The sequence below is a fragment of the Platalea leucorodia genome (genome assembly GCF_965183815.1).
Source record: "Platalea leucorodia genome assembly, chromosome: W".
Taxonomy (NCBI): Eukaryota; Metazoa; Chordata; class Aves; order Pelecaniformes; family Threskiornithidae; genus Platalea; species Platalea leucorodia.
The window spans coordinates 14,521,193-14,534,188 of NC_138859.1; the positions used below are offsets into that span (position 1 = coordinate 14,521,193).

General features: G+C 39.9%; 1 protein-coding gene across 1 annotated transcript in view; it reads right to left on the minus strand.

Annotated features, from left to right (window-relative positions):
* Positions 1-12,409, minus strand: part of LOC309601996 (synaptic vesicle glycoprotein 2C-like) — a gene marked incomplete at both ends in the record, with an annotated part of 89,762 nt that extends 77,353 nt beyond the window's left edge. The window contains one exon of the mRNA XM_082335267.1: positions 11,826-12,409. Coding sequence (XP_082191393.1) covers positions 11,826-12,409 — 584 coding nt within the window. The remainder of the gene's footprint in view (positions 1-11,825) is intronic.
* Between the last annotated feature and the right edge of the window lie 587 nt (positions 12,410-12,996).

Here is a 12,996-nt window from a genome sequence, read left to right on the forward strand (position 1 = left end):
TATCCTTCACAGTCAGTAAAAAAGGACAACTTTATCTCCATAATAACTAAAGAAAGATACAAATTCACACTCATTGAGAGGAAGGAAGACACTGAATCCCAGTGAGATCAGCAAAAAAAAGACAACCTCATCTCCTCTTCTGAAACATTCTGAGCAATACAGAAATGTTAATGTATCCATGAAGGGAAGAAAACTAAAAAACATTGTTTCAATCAAAATCAATTTTTAAAAATGTTTATTAATTTCTAAAAGTCTATTTCCCTAGTATTTACATAAGAAAATAACTCAGGGAAGTGCTTTGATGTAAAGGCTACCAAAATACATAGTATATAATTCATAGCTCAAATTGATCAAATAAAAACAATACAACAAATAGTCCCTCTACTCCATCAACAGAAAGAAGAAAACAAGCACAGACTACCTCCTTATACCACTTTCAGACATACCTACAAAACATCTGATGACATTCAATCTGATACCAGTCCAGAAACTTCACATAAATAGAAATCAAGTGAACATATCTGGTTCTCAGACAAAATGATCCTGTTCTCAGACAATACTGATGAACTGCAATATTTGATAGAGGAACTCAACCATGAAAGTCAGGAAAATGGCACTGAAAGCAAAGCTGAGCAAAAGCAAGATCACATTCAGTTGACCAGCATAGATGGGAAAATGAAAGAGAAAGTAACTCAACAGTTCTATGTGCAAAGCTTTAAGATAATGTGTGTCTTTAAGATAATAAGGGAAAAAACATGATCAGCAACACAGACAACAAACAACACAGGTTTGTAATAGTATGAAAGGCATAATTTGATGATTGATTTAGTCAAAGGAAAACTGTCGTGAGGTGGACAAGTACTGTACCTCTAAAGAGAAGCCTCACAAATACTAAACAAAGATAGAGCCTAGAAAAAGTACAAAATATTAAATGTACATTTAAAAAAACAAGCACATTTTTTCCATATTTTTAACCTTTCAAAAGGATCAAGTCCAAATTTTCCAGAGAACTGAATTCAAAAGGGAAGTAGATGTAGAAGCCCACTAAGGAACCTCCAAAATAGTTGGAAGACAACTGAAACTAAGTGAATGGGACTTATGGCATACTCAGAAAGCAGAAAGCACATAATACAAGACAAAATTTGACAACACAATTTTAGATCAACAAATACCTACAGTATATTTGTCCTGATTTAACATTGAGACTGAAGTGAAAATGGTCTCACAGCATGGCTACCCAAACTCATCACCCAGCTGTGCTCTTACAAAGGTCAAAGTTGAGCCAGGAAGACGATTTCTTTTCCTGGGAGGAAAGAAGTGAGAACAGTTCTGTCCTCTCCATGAATTTTTTTTTAAAAAAGCAGTTTGTTCAGGAAAACAACTTGCATATATTTCCAAATCATTAATCTACTCCAGTGTGTGTCCATTCTAGCAGAAATTCCAGAGATGAAAACCCATAGCTGGAGAGGTTTGACCAAAGCTTTTCCAGTGCTATATCAGAAATATCACTCACATGAAAGTCAAAGGGTCCCAAAACAATCATTTGCACAGATTTCATTCAGGTATTAGTTAATTTTTTTTGTTTCCTCTGGCATGCTTGTGTTAAGTTTATGTGGCTAATATGTCTACTTTTGATTTGTTTCCTGTAGCTCAAGCGTATGCTTTACAACCTGAGGTGTTTGTGGTGTAAGGCTCACTTTAATTCCAAGAGGGAAAAAAATGGCATTTTGCCTCTATGTTTTCTCTCATTGGGCTTATGAGACTAATTCTGTTTTATGTAGTAAGTGCAGAACAAGATGATTTAGCTCTGGACCTTTACATTACCTGTCAATTTAGAAAAACAAAATATGTTGTTGCTTTAAGAGTATGTATGCTATTAAATCTCCTTACAGTTCCAGGGACATTCACCTTATAAGATATCTAAAATTTACACAAGCAGGCATGTTGATACATATTTTTAAAATAATTAAATAATACTCTATCTTAACAGATGAGTTTCCTGTGTACTCAGATATTATTTTAATTAAAACACTGTAATAACAAAAGGAATAACTGCTCCTGCTTTTCCTCAGATCCAAATTAGATAAATTAATAAATGCATAGAAGAAGCTCAGTAACTGCAGAGACTGTGACAGGTAATAGATTACTTGCTAGGATGGGGCATTTTCTTCACCACTGTATTTTCTGATAAGGCAGCAAAACAGAGAATATAGTAAACCAGTACCTTTGCAGTACATTGTCATCATCACTTCTGCCTTAAGAAAGTTATCATGTCAATAACTGTCTTTAAAAAAGTGCAATCTACTACCAGATGCTAGCATCATTTTTATTTATTCTGTAACAGATTTCTCAGATCAGAGTTATTCCATTTTCTTCATTAGAATCATTTACAAACTGAATACTTGTAGTGATTATTGCAGAAAATGGCATCACACTATTTTATACTGCTATTGCTTGGCTAGCTAAATCAACAATGCATTACAGAGAAAAAGACCAAAGCACTGCTTCCTTGATACTCACAACACAATCGATCAGCATTCAAATTTAGCAACATGGGGCTGTAAGAACCAGCCAATATGTGGTATTTGTCTTCCCATATAAACAATATTTTTAAAAGACTGTTGTTACCATTATGCAATATATAGAGCACAGACCTTATAAAAAACCCAGGCATTCCTAGGTGATGATGTGAAGCTGTTGACAGATTCTCTAGGTGCTATCACTGAACATATTTTCACACTATCTTCTCCTTTGATCCAACAGTTCCTTCTGGCATTAGAGAGAAAATCCTAACAGACAAGCTTTGGATAAAACACACCTAGTTAAGCTGTCCTAATGCCCCTAATTCCTGTTTTCTTCCACTGCAACTGCGGAGGTTCCTCTGGATTTTTCTCCTTTCAGATTTAGATGCTAAATTCAATGCACTCTTTGCCTAACTCTGAATTGACCCTGTCATGCTAGAAATTGCTGTGACTTTGCAATTTGAAATGCACTTCCATGGCAATACTGAGAATCAGAATGATTATAAATGATGCATATTATTGAACAGTGCACAGCACTTATTGTACAATGTGCTAGCATTAATTAAATTTCAAAGCAAAAAAATATATTTCACTAAAGCTTAAATTGCCCACGCAGTCATCAACATTAATCATCTCATTTCATACCAAAACTGTTCATCTTGGCTACATGTTTTATCGCCTGGATGTTAATTTCTTATTTGCCTAGTCCTGCTTCTGACTCAAAACAGAGAAGTCCATGAATATCACTAACTTTTAATTAGTGCTGAATTAAAACAAAAAGCCCAAAGTATCTACATCTACATTAACAGCAGATGTATCTAATTCGGCAAATCAAAGAACGTGATACTAAGAACTAATTAATAAAACTATGCTCCTAATGAAGGCATCTGTACAATATTAAAGCTAACAGTTGATTATTTCTTCAGTGTTTAATCAGCCATTAACTCTCCTTACTGCAACTATATTCCAGTACTGTGCAAACTTCTTTCCTTGTAAATGGGAGGAAATAACTTTTTTATTTTCCTTCATCTATACAGTGGCTGGTACCACCTTTGTTCCAATGAAGTGAAAGGGTGGGGGAAGAGAAATTATGCTAAAAAAAGAAAAAACAAAACCAAAGACGTTCCACTGGCTTCAGAAAAAGACATTGAATTAGGCCTAAAATCATCAGGAACAGGTTACCAAAATTAATAAGGGTCTAACCCACACATCTCTCATAGCATCTGACAAGAGACCTGGTCTTCCTCACCTAGCACACAACAGCATACGAGTGAAAAAGGAAACTTCCTTTGCTAATGGTCCCACTTCTTTCTGCTTTCCCATTTAGAGTCAATGAAACAGATTAATTAATCCAACATCAGAATTAGGAATAATGGATCAGAATAATCCTCTGTACAGTGCCAATACACCTGCAGGTGCTGGTGATGCTAAACAGGCTTTTTAATTATGTATTTACAATAGTGCCAGGAGGCACTGTTATAAAGTCTAAATGGAAAATTGTTTAGATGACTCTGTCTATCAGTTCATGATCTCCATTTAACAAGACTTGCTAGTGGCAACTTCAGAATCAACCTTGAAATATCACTCTGAATTCTAGTGAATAAGGAAAATATTTGTGCACTGTGAAAATGAGCAGGTCTGACAAATGCCAGACAAAAGCACAGTGACACATCACATGGGTTATGTTCATCCATACGCCCTCAACTTCATATGAGGCTCTCCACTGCTAACCAGTATACAGCAAATAACTTCAGTCCAGCTAACATGACATGAAGAAATTTGCAAACTGGCCATGTTTGCCTATCCTTGAGAATGTAGACCTTTAATACTATGGATGTAAAGACACTGTCACTTTACACCATTTTCTTAATTTTCCTAGTTTACATTACTCTCCCAACTTTCTATCATCCCAAAAAAAAGTCAGATAAAAATGTCTATCTGCCTGATAAACTGGTTTCTGTGAGTCTTTGAAGACACTTTGCCCATCACACATTTATCCTAACGAAAGCTTACTTGTTAAGAAAAGCTAGGAGAACTTGACATATGTAATGTGTCATCAAAAACTCTTGGGTTTGTTTCCACTAGCTGGAACAAAAACTGGTAGATGTTGGGTAAAAGTGTCATTGGTTTAACATAGCCAGGGAACAATTCCATGAACATTTTACAGTTAGTGGTAGGGAAGAGAATAGTTTATTCTCTTGCCCATCTAGAAGTATGAGTAGTAAGTAGAATTGGGTTGGGTGTAAAATCTGAGATTCTTCAATAAAAAAAATTATGGACAGAACTTCCCTAAATTACTCACAGTTCCAGAAATGTAATAAATCTGCAAGTAATTCCCCCTGGATTCCAGTGGCCTGTTAGTTTGTTCTAGTATGTGAAACTGCAAAACCTTACATTTATATCATCCACTCCTAACAATCCTTCCCATTCTGTATAGGGCAGACAGTGTTGAAAAATGGATAAGAATAAATGAAAAAAACACAACTTTTATAATTGTTGGTAAATAACAGTGTCCTGGACGAAGAGTTAACAGTCACTATAGCTATTGTTAAACAATTATTTGCATGAATAGTTTAAAAATTTAGATATGTCATAGAATCACAGAATCATAGAATGGTTTGGGTTGGAAGGGACCTTTGAAGGTCATCTAGTCCAACCCCCCTGCAATGAGCAGGAGCATCTTCAACTAGATCAGGTTGCTCAGAGCCCTGTCCAGCCTGACCTTGAATGTTTCCAGGGATGGGGCATCTACAGCCTCTCTGGGCAACCCGTTCCAGTGTTTCACCACTCTCACCATAAAAAATTTCTTCCTTATATCTAGTCTGAATCTACCCTCCTTTAGTTTAAAACCATTACCCCCTGTCCTATCACAACAGGCCCTACTAAAAAGTCTGTCCCCATCTTTCTTATAAGCCCCCTTTAAGTACTGAAAGGCCACAATCACGTCTCCCCAGAGCCTTCTCTTCTCCAGGCTGAACAACCCCAAGTCTCTCAGCCTGTCCTCATAGCAGAGGTGTTCCATCCCTCTGATCATCTTCGTGGCCCTCCTCTGGACCTGTTCCAACAGGTCCATGTCTTTCCTGTGCTGAGGACCCCAGAGCTGGATGCAGCACTCCAGGTGGGGTCTCACCAGAGCAGAGTAGAGGGGCAGAAGCACTTCCCTCAACCTGCTGGCCACGCTTCTTCTGATGCAGCCCAGGATACGGTTGGCTTTCTGGGCTGTGAGAGCACATTGCTGGCTCATGTCCAGCTTTTCATCTGCCAGTACCCCCAAGTCCTTGTCCACAGGGCTGCTCTCAATCCCTTCATCCCCCAGCCTGTACTGATACCTGGGGTTGCCCCGACCCAGGTGCAGGACCTTGCACTTGGCCTTGTTGAACCTCATGAGGTTCACACAGGCCCACGTTTCGAGCTTGTCCAGGTCTCTCTGGATGGCATCCCGTCCCTCAGGCGTGTCAACTGCACCACTCAGCTTGGTGTCATCTGCAAATTTGCTGAGGGTGCACTCAATCCCACTATGTCATTGATGAAGATATTAAACAGTACTGGTCCCTGTACAGGCCCCTGAGGGACACCACTCGTCACTGATCTCCATCCGGACATCGAGCCATTGACCACTACCCTCTGGATGCAACCATCCAGCCAATTCCTTATCCACCAAATAGTCCACCCATCAAATCCATCTCTCTCCAATTTAGAGAGAAGGATGTTGTGGGGGACCGTGTCAAAGGCCTTACAGAAGTCCAGATAGATGACATCCACAGCTCTTCCCTTGTCCACTGATGCAGTCACTCCATCATAGAAGGCCACTAGGTTGGTCAGGCAGGACTTGCCCTTGGTGAAGCCATGCTGGCTGTCTCGAATCACCTCCCTGTCCTCCATGTGCCTTAGCATAGCTTCTAGGAGGACCTAGAACCTTCTGGTTGACATACCTGTAGAAGCCCTTCTTATTATTCTTTGTGTCCCTCGCCAGGTTCAGCTCCAGCTGAGCCTTGGCCTTCCTGATCCCATCCTTACACAGCCGGGCAGTGTCCCTGTATTCTTCCCAAGATACCAGTCCCTGCTTCCACTGTCTGTGCATTCTCTTCTTGCCCTTTAGTTTGACCCACAGGTCATTGCTCAGCCATGCCGGCCTCTTCCCTTCCTTGCTTGATTTCTTGCACCTGGGGATCGAGAGCTCTTGTGCCCTATGGAAAGCGTCCTTGAAGACCTGCCAGCTCTGTTCTGCTCCCCTGTCCCTGAGGGCCATTTCCTAGGGGGTCCTGTTGATTAACTCCTTGAAGAGCTGGAAGTTTGCTTTCCTAAAATTCAGGGTCCTGACTGTACTCTTCACCTGACCCTTATCTCTCCGGACTGTGAACTCCACCAGTGCATGATCACTGCAGCCAAGGCTGCCTCCAATCTTGACATCACTGATGAGCTCACTTGCATTGGTGACCAAGAGGTCCAGTAACACATCCCCTCTGGTAGGGCTATCTATTACCTGGCTTAAGAAGTTGTCCTCCATGCACTCCAGGAGCCTCCTAGATATTGCCTACCGCCTGCCATGTTACTTTCCCAGCAGATGTCAGGGTGGTTGAAATCCCCCAGCAGGACAAGAGCCTGTGAGTGCGAAGCCTCCTGTAGCTGGAGAAAAAAGGCTTCGTCTTGACCAGGCGGCCTGTAGTAGACACCAACCACAAGGTTCCCTTTGTTGCCTTGGTCTCTAATTCTTACCGTATGCTTTCAACCTGCTCATGGCTATTCTTCAGGGACAGTTCTTCACATTCTATCCATTTCTTGATGTAGAGGGCAATGCCTCCGCCCCTCCTACCTCGCCTGTCCCTTCTGAACAGCCTGTAGCCTTCGATAGCTGCACTCCAGTCATGGGATTTGTCCCACCAAGTTTCAGTGATGGCAACTAGGTCATAACTTTCTAGCAGCACGGTAGCTTCCAGGTCCTCCTTTTTGTTGCCCATGCTGTGTGCATTAGTGTAGAGTATATAACTTATATAAGTAGAGTATATAACTTATATTAAGTTATATAAATAAATATAATTTTCCTTTCTCTGCATTTGCAGTGAATCTTCATGAGTCCTCTAACACAGGACAGAATCAAAAGTCAAAAGCGGTAAAGTTACATTGCAGATTTCTTGACCTTTAAAGGACAGGGGATAGTATCTGGCATTAAACAGACTACCTGCAAGGAAGGTGATTCAAAGTGGAAATTAACTCAGAGTGGGAATTCAGAGTGAGAATTCACTGTTGTTATTTTCTCACCATTTATGGAAGGACCTAATGCCATTAATGCAGCTAAGTATTTCAAGAAATGCTAATTCTGGAAAAGAGACAGATTTTGGTGTTACATATAGGCACAAGCCTCTAGAAGTTATGTTGTAATTCCCAAGATAGACAATTTCTTTAAAGAAAATTATGATATCAGGAACCCATGAAGAGAAACTCAACACTAATGACAAGTCTACCACAAACAGCTGTGGAGAAGCCACTCCAAGATCTTGCTCTTTCTGTCTCCCAAAAAGGATGAGGAATTTTCCTTTGAATTTTTGAGATGAGAAGAAAATATTTTCCATCTTTCCTTTTATTTATTCCACTACAACACGAGTCTGTCCTACGCAGAGTGAGATAATCAAAAGACCACATTTAGACTGACTACTATGGACAGGCAAGGTGGACTTAGGTCCCACAATCTGACAGAGCAATGAAGAATTCATATCATCTACTGACAGCTGTTCAGTGTTTCTAGGTTTTGGGTCCTGTTGTCTACCTACTAGAGAGCTGTACCTTACTCTATGAACACCATAAGCTCTCTTAAAATTAGACATCACAGTGAATATAGATGATAGAGCTGTGTTAAATGCCATTGTAGGGAGTCTAATTCCATAGATCCACAGTGAAGTCACAGGACACATTTATTTACCTTGCTTCATGTCTGTTTTACTTCCTGTGGTGGCTACACTGTTATCAGACTAATATTTTAAAGCTAGTTTAATTTACACTGCTGTTCTTTTCACTGCCTCCAATATGAACATACCTACAGTAAAAATATTCTCAGCAGAGTTCGATCTTTTACTGGCCACTGCAGTCTTCCCACTATGGGTTAATATAGCTAGAACAGAGAGCAGAAAACCTGTATTGTGTAATAAATTCAGGCTTATGCTATTGGCTTAGAGAAAGTATTATTATGCTAGTAGGTCTAAGGGCAAGTTTCTCCAGGATACGTTTGATAACATAGCTACTTAAGAGAATCTCTAGAAGTAAATTCAACAAAATCAGCAAATTCAGCATACAAACAAAACAGTTATTATGTTTCATCTGTTGTCCCTCCTATCCCAAATAAAGAGAAGAAAAGAAACCAGTGTTGTGCTCATATACCAGGGGATGCTGTAATATTTGTTCTGTTGCAGGTGATATCCTGCAGAAAGTGAAAATTTTCCATTGAGCAAAACTACGAACCACCTGTGCTCTGGGAAAGGAATTTGGGAGGGAGCTAAAAGATATAAGAGTATTTGTTTAATTAACACACCGTGGAAAACTAACAGCTATACCCTTGAAGAAGAGCTACTGGACTGATAAAAGGGAACATCTTGGCACCAAACTGGATGGTGGCCAGAAAAACATGAAGTCTGATAAAACTCATCAGGTCCCTTGATTTCCTGGCTATGCTCCTGTTGATACAGGACTTATGTGTGTTCAGGTTTCTCAGGTGGTCGCGAACCTGATCTTCTCTTACAGTGGGAAGGACTTTGCTCCCACAGTCCCTGCCTTGAGGTCCATCCACTCAAAAGGTGTGGGAAGAGAGATTGCCGTTGAAGACTGAGGCAAAAAAGTTGTTGAGTACCTCAGCCTTCTCTTCGTCCGTTGTTACCAGTTTGCCAGTCATGTTCATCAGGGGGGTACACTTTCTTTGACCTTCCTTTTCTGGCTGACATACCTGTAGAAGCCCTTCTTATTATTCTTTGCATCCCTTGCCAAGTTCAGCTCCAGCTGCGCCTTGGCCTTCCTGACCCCATCCCTACATAACCAGGCAAGGGACAGTTATGTATCCAAATACTACAGTCAGATCCCCTCTTAGACCTCTCTTCTCCATGCTAAATGAGCCCAGCTCCTTTAGCTTCTTCTTATATGCCATGTATTCCAGCCCTCTAACCACCTTAGTGGTCCTTTACTGGATTTGCATTAATTTGTTCATCTCTTCTACCAGGTGGCTCCACAACAGGACACATGTGGCCTCACTAGTATTGAGAAAGGAAAATAATCACTTCCCTCTACTTACTGGCCACACTTGCTAATGCAGCTCAGAATGCAGTTAGCCTTCATTGCTGCAAGGCACTGCTCACCGACCCATGTTCAAGTTGTTTCCTACTAGGAGCCCTAGATCCTCTTCTGCAGAGCTATTTTTCTACCTAGCAGGTCAGTGCCTAGCCTGTGATTTGAGTCATTCTGTCCCATGTGAAGGACTTGTATTTGTCATCATTGATAAATTTCATGGAAGGCATTTGTTGGTGAATATCAAACAAAGTTGTTGCAAAAGATCAGTGCAAAAAAGAGACAATGAAATTAAGTAGCAAAGATCTGGCAAGCCAGTACTTTTTTAAACTATGGGGGAAAAAATTTCAATCTAGTATTCTTAGCAGAGTTTATAAGCACTTCACATCAATTACTGAGCCTCTGGGGAGCACTTCCTCCCATGTAAGAGGAAAGACTGTGTAGATTAGAACTATGTTAGATTACATTTAGTAGGTTTTATGATGGAGTAGATGTAGAAAGCATTGCATCAAACCAGCTAACATGGAAATTGGCAATCAATGCGGAAGTAGTAGGCACATGCCTGTTGTCCCAAATGAAAACTACTTCAGCCCAAAAGACCTAGTTGACGCCTCTGATACTCCTCTTCCTACAAACATTATACAAAATGTGATTATTTTATTCTGATATCAGAGAAAACTATTACATCAAGGCATTATTTGACACTAAACATGGGGTTTCAGAAAATCCTTTGATTTCCGAAGCAAGCTGTTTGTTGCTCTTCATATTCACAATACCTGCGTTATCAGCCCAGGGATTTACCATGATACTTGAGTTTTTTAGATAGAAGAAACTGTCTGTATGGCTAATCAACTAAGAATATCTTTTACATATAAAGATTATTTCTGTTTTTTGTTACTGTACTATCTGTGAGCCCTTATCAAGGACTTGGATACCATTGTGTTAAGCAATGTGTTAAGTAACACAGAACAAAAAAGGCTATTCATGCTCAAGAGATCATTCAGTCTAAATTTTATATGGGGGATGATATATGGATTCAAAACAGACCAGGGAGAATGTGATGAAGCAATGAGGAACCATTGGCCTCTGGAAAGGATGGTAGTCATAGCATATGAGTGGTTAACCAGTTGTCCAGTTTTGTTGGCATGAATGCAAAAAAAGGTTTAAAGAAGATAATCACTTAATCCTGGGACCTTTATATGAATTTTTTTCTATTGCTGAGGGGATAAAGTACAAAAAAGGGATGGAGGTATCTGTCTGAAAAAGTGTGCCAACTGGGGCCTCAGAGACTGGCATCATGGGGCAGTCAGAAGCAGGAGTCAGTCTGTACCAACTGCTAGCAATGGTGACAGCAGTGCAGCTGTCAAGAGTCTTGCACATGAAGGTGAGCACTTACAGGTCCCATGGGGGAACCAGTGAGGAGATGGTCAGCAGTGGCATGGCATTCTGAACAGATATAACTGGGAAAGGCTAGCTTTGCCTAGCTTAGGGAAAAGAATGTTTCATTATTTCAGATGCAGAGATGCTGAGGAAAGAAAAGGCTGTAATTTAAATTTTATAGAAAAAAAAAATCTATAAAACTTAAGAACAGTCTGCATGCGAAGACATAGAAACAAAGTTATGTAGAAAGGTACACCCAAATCAGAACCCAGAGAATTAACCTAAAATCAGTCCAGTTCTGAGCTGCATGTAAAACCAAAGGGATAAGATGCAAGCAGACAAAGAGCTAAAACAACGTCTTTAGGCCTGAGCCTACAACCTGTCTCATGAAGGTACAGTCCTGCCTCATCAGTGCCAGAGCCCAAGAGGTCAGCATGGATCCACGTACGTGCTGACTGAAAAAGAAAATTATCTAGGAAGAAAATTATAATCTTCATTAAATTAATGAATTTAATAATACCTGTTAATGCACTTTGTGGCTTTCTAATTTATATTCAATACAAACATTTTTATATAAGCATTAGTGTTGGCAAATTCATATTTAGGCATATTATAAGCAACACTTGTAACAGCACAAAGACAGAGCAAAGACTTTACTCACCGAGCCATCCTGATCCAGAATTGGGTATACACATATCTGTTTCAGCACTGGGCAACACAAATCCAACTACAAAAACTTCAACCCCATCAGCCATTAGAGCCATTCCCAACACAAAGAAGAGGGCCCACTGGAAACGACCATGGCCACATTCTTGTATTATCAGTTCATACTGCTGTGCTAGCTCTTCTTCATCAGCTTTCCTCTCTGTTTCCAGTTCATGACGATCCTTATATTCATCACACATAGGCTGCTCAAGGGCCACCATGCCAATCTTGCCCTGCCCCATGTTGGGGATTCCCTGATACTCCCCTTCATAAATTTCATCATCTTCATCATGTCCTTCAGTTGCTTCACTTGATTCTTCATCATCATTAGCTTCTACACCATAATTTCCTCCTTGGACATAGTAATCGTCGTCATCTTCCTCATCCTGGAATCGGTTGTAGGATCTCTGTGTGTAGCCATCCTGAGCTTTGTCAACAGCTTTATTCACTTTTTTCACCGCTTGCCTCTTCACCTCTTTGGCAATATCTTTTGCCCCTTTCACTAATGAAGTCCTATCTTTGTATGTTTCCTCCATTTTGTATCAAAGAAAGATTGCTGTTCTGCTGCAGAGGGACCTGCCGAATACTGTTTTCAATACCTATTGAGTGTTGGACATCAATAGAAAAAGCCCAAGAACATGTGAAGCTGTAATATGCGACCTGCAAAATATGAGAGAAAAAAGTTTATACTTTGCTCCTTCTTCTTTGCTTCTTCACACTGATACAATACCATACCAATCTTCATTTAAGCATTGGACACCATAATTCAGGACTTCAAATATACAAACATGGCTTTTCTTCAGAGATGCAAATATCCCAGGTTACAAGTAAATACTCTAAAGAGAAATCTAATATCTCTACATATTTTCAGAATGAAATTTATTACACTCTAGTCTTTCAATGGATACTGGGTTTTATTCTGAAAGAAAACAAGCAATTCCATGCACCATACATCATATTGACTGTCTCCAGCGTCCTTCCCCATTTGAAATCCCTGCTATGTAATAAAAGGCTACAAATATTAGCTTTTCTCTCAATGAGTTACTATTAAATCTCTGTCCCCTGTCCAGCCTCCCACATACATAAATCTTGTAGGTAGTTAATATCCCTGAGATATGTACCA